The 20,505-nt window shown below is 39.5% G+C and overlaps 1 protein-coding gene across 2 annotated transcripts in view; it reads left to right on the forward strand.

The window, feature by feature from the left end:
- LOC124777464 (TBC1 domain family member 16) overlaps window positions 1–20,505 on the forward strand; it is a 99,921-nt gene that overhangs the window by 11,498 nt on the left and 67,918 nt on the right. For both annotated transcript variants that reach the window (XM_047252887.1, XM_047252888.1), the window contains exons 4-6: window positions 3,540–3,671; window positions 4,618–4,834; window positions 13,694–13,817. In XM_047252887.1, the coding sequence (XP_047108843.1) occupies window positions 3,540–3,671; window positions 4,618–4,834; window positions 13,694–13,817 (473 nt within the window). The remainder of the gene's footprint in view (window positions 1–3,539; window positions 3,672–4,617; window positions 4,835–13,693; window positions 13,818–20,505) is intronic.

Genomic DNA, 20,505 nt, shown 5'->3' on the forward strand with positions numbered 1-20,505 from the left:
CCTTCTCTGCTCTTATGACCCTACCAGACATGCCGGCACTAGACTTTACACCAGAACACCAACATCAGTTTTATAGATTTTAAAGAAACTTTCCATTATTGAGCAAAATTAACTGTGGGCAATAATGATGAAGGTGATTACCAATCACATCTCATAAAGGTCTATCAAAAACTTATAATTGTGAAACATAAAGTGGTAATGAACATTGGGGAGAAGAGGACAAATGATATAAAAATCAGTCAAGCAGTGAGATGAGAATGCTTGCTTGCACCACATACCAGAAAGTGAAGATGACTTCCAGTTAGCAGTATGTCAGTTAAACTAGATGTGTGCTGAGTACAGTCTTAAAATTTGTTGACAAAAGACTAATGTTATGGCATTTGTAGATAAATAACCAGTGCAGCTGAAAGTAGTAATTAATAATGAGCTAACTGGACAATTTCTGGAACAATAAACAGAACGCTTAACTTCAAAATCCAAAAGGATACAAAAATAAATTTTATTAAACTGGAATTTGGAAGCTAAACTCATATAAATAAAAAGAGAGAGAACATCAAAATACAAGCAGCAGAGACAAGAAGAGTGAAAGGTTGTGCAGAAGAAAAAATTCAATAATGAATGAAGATGTTTGATGTGTACATGCTATTATTGAGGAAATAACTGGATAAAAAGAGAGGTGGGCCCAAATATGGACAGAATGAAAGGTGGAAGACTACTTAGGAAAATCCTGAAAGGAAGGACACTCACACATCAACCAAGGAAACAATGAGCATAAACTTTGTGGCGATGGAAAAGGCAGAGGCATAACTCTATGTCTTAAGATGACTACGAAGATGTCAAAAACAGAGGTGATTTGGCAAAGCAAACACAGAGGGGACACTTATGTGTCAGTCAGTCTAACATTAATCTCTTCTTGACAGGAAATTTTCTTTTCTCTCAAAAATATATATTATAGCTTGGAGTTTGTAAATCAGTGTTACATCTTATATTCCTCTTTAATCCCCTGAAAAATCCTGTTGAGAATGAAAGTGAGAAATAATTATTGATAATGGTTGTGACAGAGGAGGAACATTTATTTCCCAGTTGCCTGAACAAGAACATCTGGCACAGAACTGAGCTGACATATTGACAGAGGTAAATAGATGAATGGATCTCTGGCTTCAAAATCTCTTTTTTCCAAGAAAATCTATCAGGGGATAAAAGAAAGGAAGGGGCTTTATGCAAGCCTTTGTTAGAAGACACAGGGTGTGTGGCTAACAAATAATACATAAACAGGAACACAACTATAAACATAGCAGATAATCATAGAGATTTTTATTTTATGATGATTAATTTTGTGCAACCATGCTAGTCCCTGTCCCATACATCCTTCCACAACCACCTATTCCATTCAGGTGAGAGGTGCCATCCACCCCATCAGAGGCAAGGCTACCTGTGAAATCTACAAACTAAGCTGCAGGTAGTGTGCTGTTTTCTACTTGGGCATGACAACCAATAAGCTGTCAGTCCGCATGAATGGCCACTGACTAACTGTGGCCAAGAGACAGCCAGACCACCCAATTGCTGAACATGCTGCTCATCACAAAGTGCTTCAGTCGAATGACTGCCTCATAGCTTGTGCCATCTGTATACTTCCCACCAACACTAGGTTTTCTAAATTGCGCAGGTGGGAACTCATCCTGCAATGTATCCTCCTCCTCCTCCTCCTCCTCGCTCTCTCTCTCTCTCTCTCTCTCTCTCTCTCTCTCTCCTTTTTTTTTTATTTAATCATCAGTCTTCTGACTGGTTTGATGCGGCCCGCTGCAAATTCCTCTGCTGTGTCAACCTCTTCATCTCAGAATAGCACTTTCGACCTATGTCCTCAATTATTTGCTGGATGTATTCCAGTCTCTGTCTTTCTCTACAGTTTTTACCTTCCATAGCTCCCTCTAGTATCCTATCTCCTGTCCCTTCTCCTTGTCAGTGTTTTCCACATATTCCTTTCCTCTTTCATTCTGCGCAGAACCTCCTCATTCTTCACCTTATCAGCCCACCTAACTTTCAACATTCTTATATCGCACCACATCTCAAATGCTTCGATTCTCTAGCACACCGGACTCGCATTTGGGAGGATGACGGTTCAATCCCACGTCCGGCCATCCTGATTAAGGTTTCTGTTATTTCCCTAAATCGCTTCAGGCAAAATGCAGGATGGTTCCTCTGAAAGGGCACGGCCGACTTCCTTCCCCATCCTTCCCTAATCCGATGAGACAGATGACCTTGCTGTTTGGTCTCTTCCTCCAAACAACCCAACCCAACCCTTTTATTCTCTTCTGTTCCAGTTTTCCCACAGTCCATGTTTCACTGCCATACAATGCTGTGCTCCAAACGTACATTCTCAGAAATTTCTTCCTCTAATTAAGGTTGATACAAGTAGACTTCTTTTGACCAGGAATGGCCTTTTTGCCACTGCTAGTTTGCTTTTGATGTCCTCCTTGCTCCGTCCATCATTGGTTATCTTGCTGCCTAGGTAGCAGAATTCCTTGACTTCATCTACTTCAAGACCATCAGTCCCAGTGTTAAGTTTCTTGCTGTTCTTATTTCTGTGACTTCTCGTTACTTTCAACTTTCTTCAATTTACTCTCAGTCCATATTTTGCACTTATTAGACTGTTCATTCCATTCAGCAGTTCATGTAATTCCGCTTCATTTTCACTCATGATAGTAATGTCGTCGGTGAATCATATCATTGATATCCTTTCACCTTGAATTTTAATTCCACTTCTGGAACTTTCTTTTATTTCCATCATTGTTTCTTCAGTGTACAGGTTGAACAGGAGAGGCGAAAGACTACATCCCTGTTTTACACCCTTTTTAATCTGAGTACTTTGTTCTTGGTCGTCCACTCTTTATTTTTCCCTGTTGGCTCTTGTACATATTGTATATTACCCACCTGTCTCTATGCCTTACCCCTGTATCCTATGTTCCCATAACCCCTTGGCCTCAACCTTCGCTAGCACCTGTCCTTCACCCACGTATCCCCTATCCTGCTCCCACTCCAATTTTACACAGCCTTCTATTTCACCAATGCACCCATTAGTCTTTTTTCTCCCTTCCATATTTCTCTTCTTCCCTGCTTCCCTCCCCCCACATCCTTGCATGCTCCCACATACTCTGGTATCCCTCCTCCTCCTCACCACAGTCTCCTCCTTACCCCCAACAACAGTGGATTGCTTCTCCCATCAGGTGCAGTAGCTGTATGCAGTCCAGCCTCAGAGGCCAGACTGTGTGTGTGTGTGTGTGTGTGTGTGTGTGTGTGTGTGTGTTATACTTTAGAAGAAGGGCTTTTGGCAGAAAGCTTAAATGCATAGCCATCTTTTTGGTGTACCAGTCTGCGACTCAGCATCTCCTCTATATGGTGGGTAATGATCTATACTTTTCATGATATTGTCATTACTCCACCCTGGATTTTCCATTGTTTGATTTCATTACTGGCCCTGATACATGGATTGTTTGTATGGATTGCAATCATACACAATGTAACAATTATTTGGTTTCCAGATGATATTCCTACTTGGATGAGTTCACCTGAGCTGCTGGCTCTGCGTCACAATCTCAACTTTCCTGAGAGCCAGACTGCATCTCCAGTTGTTCGCAGGACACACAAATGTCGTCGCTTTTCTGTCGATCTAAGTAAGTTGCTATTACAAACTTCTCAGTACTTAGTGTTGTGCAGCTCTAAGATATCGAAGAAAAGACATTTGTAAATGTTTGTTTTATGTAAGTTGATAGCAGATTTGGTGTTAAATATTTAAAAAGTCTTTTCTTCAATAAGTTTCTATTACTTTACATGTACTTAAATACTACAGAACTGTTCAGTCCCTGGCGTCATCTTTGTTTAACTTCGCCTTCACAACATGTGGGTCCCACTCATTCTGGGGTCAGTGGTTTCCCCTTCCTTTTAACCTTTCCCAACTTCTCTCTCTCTCTCTCTCTCTCTCTCTCTCTCTCTCTCTCTCCCTCTCCCTCCCCCCCCCCCCCTCTCCCTCCCACTGAGGAAGCAATTATTAATTCCGAAAGCTAGGTATTGTGTTAAGTTTTACTTATATATGTATCTGTCATCAGTACTACACATTTCACTCCTGAAGGTAAGTAATGGCCACCATTAATTTCGTTGATTGAATTTTCCTTTGATACAGATTATATGAGCTCATTCTTTGAGGAAACCCCTTCAGTTTTGACTGAAATTGTCATAAATATTAGGTCCTGAAAAAGGCAGCTTGTTCATATCATTTGGCCTCATTGCATTGTTCCCCAAATTTTGCGGTACAACCCTAGTAATGGGTACTCTTGAAACTGCAGTGATTGGTGTTATTTCCTAAGTGGTACCTGAATCCTATGCACATTACAAGGGAAGAAAAGGTGCTATTGAATCAAATAAACAACTTTTCCACATCATTCTCCATCAGTTACTTGAAAACTATAGAAAAGGAATGTAAATTTTAACATTCATTTTTGTACATTGTGGTTGACCAGGTAAATTTATTCAGTAATTTTTTTATTTGTATTCTTTATCTTTGTTTTGTATTTATAAGCTTTGCAGCTTGTGTAATAAAATATTTATCCTCCTTCATTCTAGGCCAGATGCGTTCACTGCGGTTGTTCTTCAATGATACAGAATGTACCTGTGGCCAGTTGGTAGTTGCTTCACGTGAAAGCCAGTATAAAATTCTTCACTTCCACCATGGTGGCTTGGATAGGCTGGCTAAAGTTTTACAAGAGTGGAGCTTCCTTCTTCATGCTGACCTACCATCAGCAGAAGACTCACTACCATACAGACATTTCATGGTTTGCAGGTGCATTTTACATGTAATTGAATGACAGTTCCTTAATAGTGTGTTTGTTGCTTATTCGTATCTATCCCACATCAACATTGTTATAAACTTGCTTCTTATTCATAATACTGATAACTGTTGCATGCATTTTTTTTTAATCTGAACTTTATTTTCTGTTTTTGACGTATACTCAATTATCAGCTATGAACTAAGCATTTATTAAGCATACAGTAATTTCCATTGTCAGCTCCTAATGTAATATCTATCAAAAAATCGTATTAAGTTCTTATCATATGTAAAACCAACAAATGGATTCAAACCTTCCACCCAGTTTTTAAAGAAACAAGCACAAACTAAACATTTTAAATCCCACATTTAAAAGTGTAGTAACATGTGGCATGTGATTATATTATTATACCAGTGTTTGATTGTCCCCCCCCCCCTCCACACACACACACACACACACACACACACACACACACACAACACTTGCAAATGATAGGTATGGAAACACGGACTAACACCATTGAAAAACAATTCAGAGTATTTGAAGCAAACAAGACACCAGGACCCAACAGAATATCTGTTAACTTTTACATTCATTGTAATGCAAAATTAGACCCATTTTCCATGTCCCTGGTTATTGAGAATCTACCGTGCAGTAAACAATCCCACGAGGCTGGAAAAGGGTCCAGGTCGCTCCCATTTAAATAAGGAGTTAAAAATCAGATGCACGTAGCTACAAACTAATTTTACTAAAGTCTTTCTGCCGAAAGATCCTACAGATTATTTTTAGTTTGAATGTTGTGATGTTCCTGAACAAAAAGAAGCTTATCTCAAAGAATGAGCACAAGCTCAGATAAAAACACCTTATGTGAAAAATGACGTGCAAATATCAGATGCAGGTGAACAGGCAGGTTGCATCTTCCTAGATTTGCAGAAGGTGCTGTACTACATTGTCAGCTGATAAGCATTCTGAGATCATATGGATGACCTTCAGAATTATGTGGTTGGCTTGAAACAACTTTACTAATATAAACCAGAACATTTCATTGGATGTTAATGTTCACCAGAATCAAAACAATAACGAGGTGTAATAGGGCTTCATATGTTCTCAATGTATGAGGGTCATTCAGTAATTAAAGAGACAACTTGCTCCGGAGTAAAAAGCATTTATTTTTACAAAACAATACTTTTTCTACTTTTCGACATAATCCCCTTGAACATTTATGCCCCTGTTCTAATGGATTACAAGCTTTTTTCAATCCGGCTGCAAAGAACTCTTTTTATCCTGATGTTTGAACCAATTTCCCACAAACTTTTTCACATTCTTGTTGTCCTGCAACCTCTTCCTAATAATGCCTCCTTCAGTGCAGCAAACAAATGGAAATCACTAGGTGCTAAATCAGGACTGTAAGAGGGATTAGGCAGTACTTTCCAGCCCATTTTGTCGATTGTTTCACGGGTTAGTTGAGCAATATGAGGGTGTGTGTTGTCTTGCTGGAGAATCACACTTCTCCTCTGAGATCCACGACGTCTCTCTCTCATCTCTGGCTTCACCTTGTTTAAAAGCAAATCTGAGTAGTATTGGCTGTTCATTCTACGCTGCTCTTTGAGATAATCACAAAAAACTGGACCTTCAGTATCCCAAAACACCGTCAACATGACTTTTCCTGCTGATGCTTGGGCTTCGAATTTTTCTTGACAGGTGAGTTGGTGTGCTTCCACTCCATGCTTTGTCTTTTTGATTCTGGGTCATAATAGTAAACCCAGGTTTCATCGCAAAGTAAAATTTTGTTGAGGAAGTCCTCACCTTCTCATTCGTAACGTTCTTTAGGTCTGTGCACACTCGCAACCTTGTTTCGTTGTTTAGTGGCGTCAACTCCTTTGGGACCCATCTTGCACATGTTTTGCAGCACATCAGCTAGTTACAGATAATGTTACAAACTGTACCAGTACTAGCTTGAACCTTATCAACTATCATTTCCACAGTCACATGACTGTTGGCATGAATAATGTCAACAATTTGACTTTCAAGTGAGGGAGTTGAAATTGCAACTGGTTGGCCAGAACAGTGTTCATCAGTCACTGAGTCGTGACCATTTTTGAGCTGCTCTACCCACTTGTAAAAATTTGAACGGTTAATACAACCTTTACCAAAAACTTAAGACAGTATATCTTCACTGGTTTCTTGCTTTCAGCAAGTAAAAAACAAAAAAACGGAACATTGTTCAACTAATGTGGACGTTTCAAGCAGACTCGCTGTCTTGAAATGTATTTTTGAGATTGTAAACAAAACAATGTTGATACATCAGCTGATCAGGGCTCATCCCAGCGATGCCAACTTAAAGCCATAAAAGTACCAAACTTGTCCTACTAACGGTTTTTTCCCCAGACCAACTTGTCTCTTTAATTATTGAATGACCCTCGTACATAAATGATTCATCAGGTAGGATCAACTGCACTATCAGATTATTTGCTGATGATGCTGTAGTCTGCATGAAAGTATCTCTGTAGCAAAAAACAAAAAAGCTGATAGTACCCTATTACAAGATTAGTGTGAACTACTGGAGCCCCTCCCATTATTCAGTTGTTTAGCAAAATGAATACCCGGGAATGAATAAAATCAGGAGTAAGGGGAGAATGCAACTAATTGCACTTGGTGAGGCCGTCAAATGAGGAGCTCGGTGAGAGAGGACAAGAGGAAGGCAGCAAGGAGCATCTTTTTGAAGACACCGGCAGTTGTTGCATCCTAAATTCGGGAGGAGGAAACAAGAGTTCTGAGAAGCCACATAAAGGCACTTGGAATAAAATGAAGAACACACGTGCAAAGGAGGCTGAATGGATGACCGGCTACAGCATTGCAGAGCCACAGGTTGCAGTACACAGCAGTGAGGATGCAGCCGCAGACAATGCGAAAGAGATAGGAATGAACTGCTGGGAAAATGTGATGAGGTTTCACCCAGTTCCCTAGCAAATATGTCCAGGAGACCAGTGCACTTTCAGCCTTGTCATACATGACAGTGGGAGGGTGCAATGAAAAGGGATGAGGGAAGAGATCAGCCTGAAATCCAAATGTGAATTCAAGGTGGATACCAGCACCTGTAACATGGCACTGACAGTTTCTTTCCAGGACAAGGATGACTGGAAGGCAGCTAAACATATCTTAAGTGCCCATGTCATCTCTGAAGAACTGTGGGCCAAACCCAAGTGAAGGGGATGGTAGAAGCCATCATCAAAGGGCTCCCAGAAACGGTGGACACCACTGCATAAAAAGTTCAACCAGAAGACAACACCTGTGTGGCTATTTGTGGGGTTGTGGTGGTACAAGGTCAAGTACTGCAAAAGAAATTCTGTTTGTGAAAATGTGCAGAAACCCGCACCCATGGGATTGCAAATGTGAAACAATGGGAATGCAAATGTGAAACAACGGTACTGCCACTGGGCACAAACTGTGGCACTAAGTGTGTGGTTAGCCGGAAAGTACAAATCTGACGTGGAGATCCACCAGGACCAGCTGAAAATAAGGGCACAGAAGTCGGGGGTGTTGACAAACAGCCGACACATCAAGAAGAAGCCAACAGCACAGCAACAGCTGGCTGCTAGGGGCACAGCGAGCAGCATAAGCCACCCCCGGCCGGCAGCAGTCATAGTGGTGCACGGCTCCCCCCCCCCCCCCCCCCCCCCTCTCCCCAGTGAGAGTGGGGGTAGCACACTGCCTGCCACAAGCTGCCAGTCATTCCATAATGGCCACAGGAGGGGGACCAGACCTGCAGCACATCGTGACAACTGCAGCTGGCTGAGAAAAAAAAGTGATTCCATGCCCTAGCTGTGTACTGGAGCAGATAGTACAAGACATCATGCGGACATTAGCTGACAAACTAGGTGAGCTGGAGCAAGCAGTGGTGGACTTCGCAATAAATCTAGCATTTTTGCCCACAAATATATGTAGGAAACACCACTAAAATTCTAGAACATACCAAAAAGCACCAGTCGGCTGGAGGAAATCTCTCTTAGACAATAGCCCCAGTACACTCAAGCACTTATAGTTTAATCACCAAATATTTAGTGATCAGCCTCAGCATCAAATTTTAGAATACTGCTCCAGTGTATGGAGTTCTTATAAGTTGCCTTGACAGAAGCTTTCTTGTGTAATATAGAATATAAATCAACAAAATTTACAAACAGACTTCTCTGGCATGATGAAATATCAGTGACAGCCCTTAAATGACAACTAAAGCCCTGAAGTGGCTGTGGTTTCAGAATGTAAATTGGCCAAGTGAAAATTCAATTCAGAGGGCAGTAGACAAACTTTATTATTAAGTTTACCATTGAGTTCACTATCTCAGTTTTACCGTTTTACCAAGAAGCCACTGTGTATACCATGAAATTTATAACAGGATGCTCAAGCAACTTAATGGGGAATCTTTGTAAGGAAGCAATGTTACTCTTGCGAAACGCTATTCAGTATTACGAGAACCAGTATTTGTGGAAGTCTTTGCATCAGTTCTACTGCAGTCTTTGTACATCCCATTTTGGGATGCTAATAGGATAATTGAGATTAGGGCACACAGTGAGACATAGAGTGAGTCTTTTTTCCTCACTCATTACACAAATGGAATAGGACAAAAAATCTCTTGTATTGGTAGCAAGGATCATTTGCCATGCATTGCATAGTGACTCCAGAAGTATGAAGAATATTTAAAACATATGGGCCCTCTGGTCATAAAAAATTATACCAGGTTTTTCTGTAAAGTAATGTGATGCTTTGTTTTTTTGTTTTGAATTGCTCGGACAGGTTCAACAACCCCCCATTAACCAAGGACCTTGTCGTCGGTGGTGTGGCTTGCTTGCCTCAGTGATACAGATAGCCATACAGTAGGTATAACCACAATGAAGGGGTATCTGTTGAGAGGCCAGGCAAATGAGTGGTTCCTGAAGAGAGGCAGCAGCCTTTTCAGTAGTTGCAATCGCATTAGTGTGGTTGATTGACTGATCTGGCCTTGCAACATCAACCAAAACATCCTTGCTGTGCTGTGGTACTGTAAATGGCAGAAAGCAAGGAAAAACTACAGCCGTAATTTTTCCTGAGAACATGCAGCTCTACTGTATGGTTAAATGATGATGGCGTCTTCTTGGGTAAAATATTCGAGAGGTAAAATAGTCTCCTATTTGGATATTTGGGTGGGGACTACTCAGGAGGATGTCATCATCAGGAGAAGTAAAACTGCCATTCTATGGATCAGAGTGGGGAATGTTCGATTCCTTTATCGGGTAGGCAGGTTAGAAAATTTAAAAACAGAAATGGATAGATTGAAGTTATATATAGTGGTAATTAGTGAAGTTCAGTAGCAGGAGGAACAGGACTTCTGGTCAGGTGAACACAATCAAATAGGGGTAATGCAGGAGTAGGTTTGATAATGAATGAGAAGATAGGAATGCAATTAGTTACCGTGGACAGCACAGTGAACACATTATCATGGCCAAGAAAGACACTGAACCCACACCTACCCCAGTAGTATAAGTTTATGTGCCAGCTAGCTCTGCAGATGATGAGAAGATTGAAGAAATACATGATGAGATAAAAGAAATTATTCACATAGTTAAAGGAGATGAAATTTTAATCATGGTGGTGGACTGGGATTTGATAGTAGTAAAATGAAGAGAAGAGAAAATAGTAGGTGAATATGGACTGGGGGAAAGGAATGAAAGAGGAAGCCGCCTGGTAGAATTTTGCACAGAGCATAATTTAATCATCACTAACACTTGGTGTAAGAATCATAAAAGAAAGTTGTATACATGGAAGAGACCTGGAGACAATGGAACATTACAGATTAAATATATAATGGTGAGACAGTGATTTAGGAACCAGATGTTAAATTTCTAGGTGCAAGTGTGGACTCTGACCACAATTTATTGGTCATAAAGAAATTGGAAAAAGGTAGGAATTTAAGGAGATGAGACCTTAAGTTGAAAGAACCAGATGATGTTGGGAGCTTCAGAGGGAGCATTATACAATGGTTGACTAGAACAGGGGAAAGGAATGCAGTAGATGATGAATGGGTAGCATTAATAGATGAAATAGTGAAGGCAGCAGATGATCAAATAGGTAAAAAGACAAGGCCTAGTAGGAAGCCTTGGATAACACCAGAGATATTGAATTTAATTGATGAAAGGAGAAAATTTAAAAATGAAGCAAAGGGAATAAAAATATTTAAAAAATGAGATTGACAGGAAGTGCAAAACTGCTAAGCAGGAATGGCTGGAGGATAAATGTGAGGATTTAGAATCATATTTCACCAGGTAAAGTTAGATACCACCTACAGGAAAATTGAAGAGGCCTTTGGGGAAATGCGAAGGAGCTGTATGAATATCAAGAGCTCAGGTGGTAAACCAGTCCTAAGCAAAGAAGGGAAAGCTGAAAGGTGGAAGGAGATTATGGAGGGTCTATATAAGGGAAATAAACTTCAAAGCAATATTATAGAAAGGGAAGTGGACGTAGATAAAGATGAGATGGGAGATGTGATACTGTGAGGAGAATTTGACAAAGCTCTGAAAGATCCAAGTCAAAACAAGACCTTGGGAGTAGACGATATTTTGCCAAAACTACTGATAGCCGTGGGAGAGCCAGCCAAGACAAAACTCATCCATCTGGTGAGCAAGACGTATGAGAAGGCAAAATACCCTCAGACTTCAAGAAGAATATAATAATTCCAATTCCAAAGAAAGCAGTTACTAATAGGTGTGAACTGAACTGTCAGTTTAATAAGTCACAGTTGTAAAATACTAAAACAAATTCTTTGTAGAAGAATGGAAGAACTGGTAGAAGCAGACCTTGGGGAAGATCAGTTTGGATTCTGGAGAAATGTGGATCAGGTGAGGCAATACTGACCGTACGACTTACCTGAGAAGATAGGGCAAGGAAAGGCAAACCTACATTTATAGCATTTGTGGACTTAGAGAAAGCTTTTGACAATGTTGACTCTTTGAAATTTTGAAGGTAGCAGGGCTAAATGCTGTTTACAACTTGTACATAAACCAGATGGTAGTTATAAGAGTCGACGGGCATGAAAAGCAAACATCGGTTGAGAAAGGAGTGAGACAGAGTTGCAGACTGCCCCTGATGCTATTCAATATGTGCACTGAACAAGCAGTAAAGGACACCAAAGAAAAATTTGGAGTAGGAATTAAAGTTCAGGGAGAAGAAATAAAAGAACTTTGAAGTATACTGATGACGTTTTAATTCTGTCAGAGACAGCAAAGGACTTGGAAGAGGAGTTGAATGGAATGGACAGTGTTTTGAAAGGAGGATGTAAGATGAACATCAAGAAAAGCAAAACAAGTATAATTGAATGTAATCGAATTAAATCAGGTGATACTGAGGGAATTAGATTAGGAAATGAGACACTTAGAGTAGTAGATGGGTTTTAGTATTTGGGCAGCAGAATAATGGATTATGGCCAGAGAGGAGAGCATATAAAAATGTAGACTGGCAATGGGAAGAAAAGCATTTCTGAAGAAGAGAAATTTGTTATCATTGAATATGGATTTATGTGTTAGGAAATCTTTTCTAAACGTATTTGTCTGGAATGTAGCCTTGTATGGAAGTGAAACATAGCCAATAAACAGTTTAAATGAAAAGAGAAGAGAAACTTTTGAAATGCGGTGCTACCGAAGAATGCTTAAGATTAGTTTTCCATGCCATCAGTTTTGGACAGGATATCTCAGTTTGGTAAGCGTCTCACAGTATGTGTCAATTAGAGCGTCAGTTGTCAATGACATCACTGTCAGTGATCCACATTTGCACAGCATTGTCAGTGTGGATACTGGGCCTGCCACTCTGTTTTTTGTTATGCACATTTGACATCCACTTTTAAACTCTTGAAACCATTGTATAACCTTTCCTTCACTCATTAATCTAGACCCCTTAAACTATGCACAACTCCTAATGAATTCAAGCAGCTGTAGGTCCTTATGCATCTCAAGATGAAGTTACAGCACACTTCCCAACTGGCAATTTTAACAATTTTTGAAGCCGTTGTTGTTTGCTTTCATCCTCAATTGAATGACAACTGAATTAAAACAATTACTTCTACAGCTCTAAACAATCATACATAACACTGCATTATGATGCTTAGTTCTGATCTGCCATCATTTAAATATAAGCAAACAACCCTTATCTTTCTAACATGCTTTGTGTTTATGTAGATGTAGGTAACATGGTTTTTAGTAACCTGAATTAATATGCATGTGTTGCCTTCTGCATGGTGCTATTTATTCATATTTTCCTAAAAATGTTTGCATTTACCATTTTTAGTCTATTATGTGTGTAATGAGTACCAGTTTATGTCAGTTAAACAATGGAAAATCCAGTATGGAATGTAACAATATTGTAAAAAGGAAAGTTGCTACACACCATATAGCAGAGTTGCTGAGTCACAGATAGGCACCCTTTTCATAATATTGTTATAGTTTATATCAATTATGCACACAGTTTTCATACATTTTGCTATAGCCAGATTTGTTAGCTTGAAATGATGTGCCTAAGTACAATTTCATAGAAGAATATGTTTTTTTATTCTGTGAGTGTATGTTTGAAATGAAGTATAGTTGATTTGTGGATTCAAAACACCTTAGAGATTCACATTCTTATAGCTAAACCTATTGGATAGTATTTGATGCTCTAATGCAGTTGTTTGTTTCACACTATAATTGAAATTCAACACTGCTCCTCACTCTTTTTATCGGCATGATGCTTCTTGTTTTGGAAGTATAAGTTTGTTCTCTAAAATTGTGGTGTCAAGCCTACGTGCTTGAAGCAAACTGTTCAAACATCTTGCGTGTTGTACAATCACCAAACTACTTAAGAAATTCATTTAGGCCAGAAGTGAGTGAAGAAGAACTGCATCCTGAGGAAGGACACACAGCACCAATAAGCAGGGAAGTGTGGGAGAGCCTGCTCAACGAACTGGGGCAGGTAGAAGATGATCTGGCATTGCGAAAGGTAATGTAGACAAAAATCTTCTGTTAAATGATGTGCATGCATATGATTACACACACACACACACACACACACACTTACACTTACACTTACACTTACACTTCTGGCACCATGTGAGATGTATCACAGTGTGAAAGTGCCATTTTAATTCCACACTTGTTCATGTTTAATGTGATTGGTATGACAATAATTTCAATATGACAAATAGTAATAAAATTGAAGTAATAGAGTTAAAAATGATTTGAAGCAAAGCAGGGTGAATAACCGTATTAACTAAGAACTAATAGTGTTAATAATAGGGATATTGTTGTTGCTGTTAGTAGTACTAATATTAATTATAATAATAATAGTGATAATATCAGATACAAAATATACAATGTGGTCAAACGTGATGGAAACACCAAAAGCACGCAACACATTGCCATGCCTAATATGGTGTTGGAAAACTGTCGACATTGAAAACAGTTTCTATTCCTCTTGGAATGGATAAATGCAGGTTCTGTAAGGTTTTCAAGGGAATCTTATACCATTGTTCCAGCAAAATAGTTGGAAGTTCAGGTAATTATGTTGCAGGTAGATAGCGATGACACTCCCTCCTCTCCAAAGTAGACCATAAACGCTCAATAATACTGATATCTGGTGACTATGGTGACCAGAGGAGATGCAACAGTTCGTCCTCGTGCTCAAAAAACCAGTACTGGATTATGTGAGCTCTATGAGCAGATGCCCTGTTGTCTGGGAATACAGTGTCACCATTAGGGCACAAAAAGTACCGTGGTCTGGACCTGGTCAGCCAAAATGGTCACATAATCCTTGGCAGTAATGCAGCCTTGCAGAGTAACCATGGTGCCCATGAATACCAAAATATGGTTGCTCAAATCATCGTTGAACCTCTGTCACTTTCCAGTCTTGGAACGTAAGGTTGGCCAGAAGTTAGATACAGTGTGAAGGAAGACTCATCCGACCAAACAACTTTCATCCATTGCTCCGTACTTGATATTTTACGGCTTCAGCACCACGTTTTCCTGCTACATGCATTACCATCATTGCCGAGTGATTTTTGGAATTCCAGATTGCCCAGCAATTCCTTGCTTATGGAGCTCCCTTTTGCGTTGTTTCGGCGCTTAGAAGGTTTGCAAGTGTGACATCCAATTCTGCAGTGATTTTTGCAGCTACTGTTATCTTGTTGTGCATCTTCAGATTTTCATGGCGCAAACACTGTTCTATAAAATTTCGGGAGTGCAGCTGTATAAATTCAACTTCTTATTCTAATATTTTTACTGAATACCGTCCAGCCATCTTCAAAGCGAGCCGAGGTGTCACATCGGCTCACTCTGAAGATGGCTGGACGGTATTCAGTCGAAATATTAGAAGAAGAAGTTGGATTCATGTGGCTGCAATCCTGAAATTTTATAGAACATACTGTTATCTTATTTTTTGTCATAATTCTGTTGTAATTTTGTGTTGTGACACATTCCATGACCATGGAAATTTGCTGCTCAGTTTGGTTGTGCAGAACTAGACATGTAAAAAAATTCTATGACCGTCTGTCATGATCACTCAGCATGCACTTTCTTTGGTGTTGTGACTTCGTGGATGATATTTTTTCATTTGCCCTGTACGTGGTATAATTTTATCTGGTACTCCTTGAACCACGAAACACCAGCTACATTGATTACAGAAGCACCCACCATACGAACACCAACAATTTGCCCACATTAAAAGGCACTAAGCTCTGACATAATGTACTTACTACTACACAGAATGCAATTCTAACCATGACTAGCACTTGTAACATATTTAAGACATTGCACAGGTACAGTTTGTGATCACTTACAACGGTTGAACCTGCAGGCTTGGCTAGCATCTGCTTTTATGTTCAAGCTTGCCTTGCTTGTGCCATTTCCATATTTTGTCCACCCCTGTATCTGTGGATTTACAACAATAATATTTTTTGACATAGCAAATTCTGAGGGAGAGTGATTTTGGAAGACTGCAGTAGCTAAGGATTTTGGAAAATGTGGAAGGTCTTGTGCAAAAGAAAGATGGACTTTTGCAAAATTACGTGGCCCCGGTGGAGAAATATATTCTTGTCCTGAGTGCTACCTCTATGTTTAGAAGGGGCGGCAATGTCAGTTGACTGTCACTTGTTGACCTGCGCATTTCGAGCGTTGTTCTTGCTATCTCTTTATTACGGTACACAACATGACACCACAGTCTTCGCACACTGTAGTTTCACGAGAAATTCTTTATAATCAGGCATTTGTAAATGTGTAACACCTTTAATGTATGTCAGAAGAAGCAAACAAATGAGTAAGAATCTCATTAAAGAATGTGCTTGAGAGGGTTGCAGAATCACTAAGTATTACAATTGAACAACAAAGAGAATAAAAATAGAGAAAGGAAAAAGCTGCAAGTACTCCCAAAGGCTGAATTACTTCTGAAAAGGTCTACAAGAAGGGAAGAAAATTGTATATTTAGGTAAAATCAAACAATTGAAAGTCCAGATTAAAATAAGAGGGTAATATTGACAAACAGGTTACCAGTATCATAATAAGTGACATTGTCCACTACACTCCATTTCTTACACCTTTTTTTGTTTTATAAGATTTTCTTCTGGTAGCCAGTGATCAGCCTTCTTTATGCTTTGGTTAATCCTTTGTTATGTGACTTTTTCTTTCTCAGTATTCCAGTGCGAAACTGTTGACATAGAACATCCTACAAGTTACGCGAGATATATTTTTGTGTGACAGCTTCAGATGTCAAAATTGTGCCTCTCCTACCACATTGTGTACACAGGTACAGATCAAGTTATTTTGTGCACACTGTATGTAGTAATGGTACATACAGTTCATGATGTCAAGCCACTTGTCACTTGAAAACTGGCTGGTTTTAGATGACAACAATGTATGGGCAGCTTGCTGCCTGTCCCTTAACAGCTGCTAGTTAGTCAGTTTACTTTACTGCCTGTCAGACATTTCATCTGCTTTTTGTCCTATAGAGGCCTTAATGTAGAATAATGAATGTCATTTTTTTCCTTCTGGCATCGTAATTTTATACATCACTGTTCCTTTTGAACTGTAGTGAACTATTTCCAACAAACTTTATCAGGGAATAAATATAGTGTGAAGCAATAGTCAAAATGCCCAACTCCTTAAACAGATGTCCACAGGATGATTGTGGGTGAGCACCATGTATTATTCGTATAGCACATTATTGCACAATGAAGGCTTTCTTTCTTGAAGATGAGTTACCCCAGAACATTATTCCATGTGAAATCATTAAACAAAAATATGTCAGCTTAACTGATTTGTCTCTCTCTCAAAGATTTACAATGATTCTAAGTGCAAATGTGGGTGAACTAAATTGTAGTAGGAGTTACAAAATGTGCTTTTTCCAATCTAATTTCCCATCAATATGAACATCTAAGGATTTTGAAGTTTCCACCCTATTTGTTATTTCTTCATCATGTGTCGCTCTTACCTTCATTAGTGTAGAGCCCCAAGATGTGCAGAACTGAATATCTTGCATCTTTTTTAATCGAGGGTGAGACAATTTGCAGAAAACACGTCTTTGATACTTTTATGAACATTGTTTACCATTTTTTCTGTTTGGATGTTATGCTTAGATTTTTTTACAATACTAGTGTCATCTGTAAAAAGAACTAATTCTGCTTATTGTATATTAGAAGGAAGATCATTTACATAGATGAGGACCAGTATTGGAACTAACATTGAGGCTTGGGGAACCCCATATGTGATTCTCCTCAGTCAGAATTATTTCCCCCCACTAGATTGGTTGATTTACTTAAGTACAACTTCCTTCATTCCTTTGGTTAGATATGACATTATCCATTGGTTGGTGATGCCATCAATCCCATGTTGTTGTTGTTGTTGTCTTCAGTCCTGAGACTGGTTTGATGCAGCTCTCCATGCTACTCTATCCTGTGCAAGCTTCTTCATCTCCCAGTACTTACTGCAACCTACATCCTTCTGAATCTGCTTAGTGTATTCATCTCTTGGTCTCCCTCTACGATTTTTACCCTCCACGCTGCCCTCCAATGCTAAATTTGTGATCCCTTGATGCCTCAGAACATGTCCTACCAACCGGTCCCTTCTTCTTGTCAAGTTGTGCCACAAACTCCTCTTCTCCCCAATTCTATTCAATACCTCCTCATTACTTATGTGATCTACCCATCTAATCTTCAGCATTCTCTTGTAGCACCACATTTCGAAAGCTTCTATTCTCTTCTTGTCCAAACTATTTATCATCCATGTTTCACTTCCATACATGGCTACACTCCATACAAATACTTTCAGAAATGACTTCCTGACACTTAAATCTATACTTGATGTTAACAAATTTCTCTTCTTCAGAAACACTTTCCTCGCCATTGCCAGTCTACATTTGATATCCTCTCTACTTCGACCATCATCAGTTATTTTGCTCCCCAAATAGCAAAACTCCTTTACTACTTTAAGTGTCTCATTTCCTAATCTAACTCCCTCAGCATCACCCGACTAAGTTCGACTACATTCCATTATCCTCGTTTTGCTTTTGTTGATGTTCATCTTATATCCTCCTTTCAAGACACTGTCCATTCCGTTCAACTGCTCTTCCAAGTCCTTTGCTGTCTCTGACAGAATCACAATGTCATCGGCGAACCTCAACGTTTTTATTTCTTCTCCATGCACCTAAATACCTAATCCGAATTTTTCTTCTTTTGTTTCCTTTACTGCTTGCTCAATATACAGATTGAATAACATCGGGGACAGGCTACAACCCTGTCTCACTCCCTTCCCAACCACTGCTTCCCTTTCATGCCCCTCGACTCTTATAACTGCCATCTGGTTTCTGTACAAATTATAAATAGCCTCTCGCTCCCTATATTTTATCCCTGCCACCTTTAGAATTTGAAAGAGAGTATTCCAGTCAACATTGTCAAAAGCTTTCTCTAAGTCTACAAGTGCTAGAAACGTAGGTTTGCCTTTTCTTAATCTTTCTTCTAAGATAAGTCGTAAGGTCAGTATTGCCTCACGTGTTCCAACATTTCTACGGAATCCAAACTGATCTTCCCCGAGGTCGGCTTTTACCAGTTTTTCCATTCGTCTGTAAATAATTCGCATTAGTATTTTGCAGCTGTGATAACTTATTAAACTGATAGTTCGGTAATTTTCACATCTGTCAACACCTGCTTTCTTTGGGATTGGAATAATTATATTCTTCTTGATGTCTGAGGGTATTTCGCCTGTCTCATACACCTTGCTCACCAGATGGTAGAGTTTTGTCAGGACTGGCTCTCCCAAGGCCATCAGTAGTTGTAATGGAATGTTGTCTACTCCCGCAGCTTTCAGTGCTCTATCAAACTCTTCACGCAGTATCGTATCTCCCATTTCATCTTCATCTACATCCTCTTCCATTTCCATAATATTGTCCTCAAATACATCGCCCTTGTATAGACCCTCTATATACTCCTTCCACCTTTTTGCTTTCCCTTCTTTGCTTAGAACTGGGTGTCCATCTGAGCTCTTGATATTCATACAAGTGGCTCTCTTTTCTCTAAAGGTCTCTTTAATTTTCCTGTAGGCAGTATCTTTCTTACCCCTAGTGAGATAAGCCTTTACATCCTCACATTTGTCCTTTAGCCATCCCTGCTTAGCCATTTCGCACTTCCTGTCGATCTCATTTTTGAGACTTTTATAATCCTTTTTGCCTGCTTCATTTACTGTGTTTTTATATTTTCTCCTTTCATCAATTAAATTCAATATTTCTTCTGTTAAAATATCAATTTATTTAGGAGAATACTGCTACTCACACTGTCAAAAGTCTTACATAGGTTGCACAAAATGAGCCTTATGTTGTCAGCTTCAAGAATTACTTTCGAAGAAACAGTAGCAAATGTACCAGCTACTGTCTTGACCTACAGAGCAATTGTGTGCTTGTGTTGTCATGAGCTTCATGCATGTATACATTAGATTTTCGTTTCCTGTAGTTCTGCTACAAGTATGTCATGTTTTTTGGTTCAGCAGGAAATTTTGGGGTTGAGAAAACTTTAAGGGAAGGCATATGGAAGGTGAAACCACATATTTCGTCATTTGTTGCTTCATAGAATACACTTTATTGCTTAAAAACGATTATTATGATTACCAATTAAAAACCTCAATCCATTTTTCTTCTCCTCCTCCTCTCTCCCCCCTCTACCTCCCCCCCCCCCCTCTCTCTCTCTCTCTCTCTCTCTCTCTCTCTCTCTCTCTCTCTCTCTCTCTCTCTCTCTCTCTCTCACACACACACACTCACACTCACACTGTCTTTCTTTCTTCCTTTCTCCCTTTCTCCAGTTCAGTTCCTGTCTTCAGTTGCCCTAAACATCCAAGTGATTCAGAAAGTATCTTCTGATCAAGTCTTAAGATTACATGAATAGTCAGAACAGAATGGAATTGTGTAATAGTAGAGAGGGGGTATGAGGCAATAATACGGTGCAGTAACTGTTGTGATAGCATTTCTTTTTCCACACCACTAGGGGATAGTGGCAGCACCAATATTAACTCCCACCAACTGTGAGTCTGAGTTTGTCAGATTTCTGCAAACTCAGAAGCATACAGTTGAGACTTGGTCCCAGATATGCAATGTGCATGGACACAGCCTTACGACAGACAGTATGGTTACACATTCTTGCTGACAATTAACTGAT

The sequence above is a fragment of the Schistocerca piceifrons genome, chromosome 2 (genome assembly GCF_021461385.2).
Source record: "Schistocerca piceifrons isolate TAMUIC-IGC-003096 chromosome 2, iqSchPice1.1, whole genome shotgun sequence".
Taxonomy (NCBI): Eukaryota; Metazoa; Arthropoda; class Insecta; order Orthoptera; family Acrididae; genus Schistocerca; species Schistocerca piceifrons.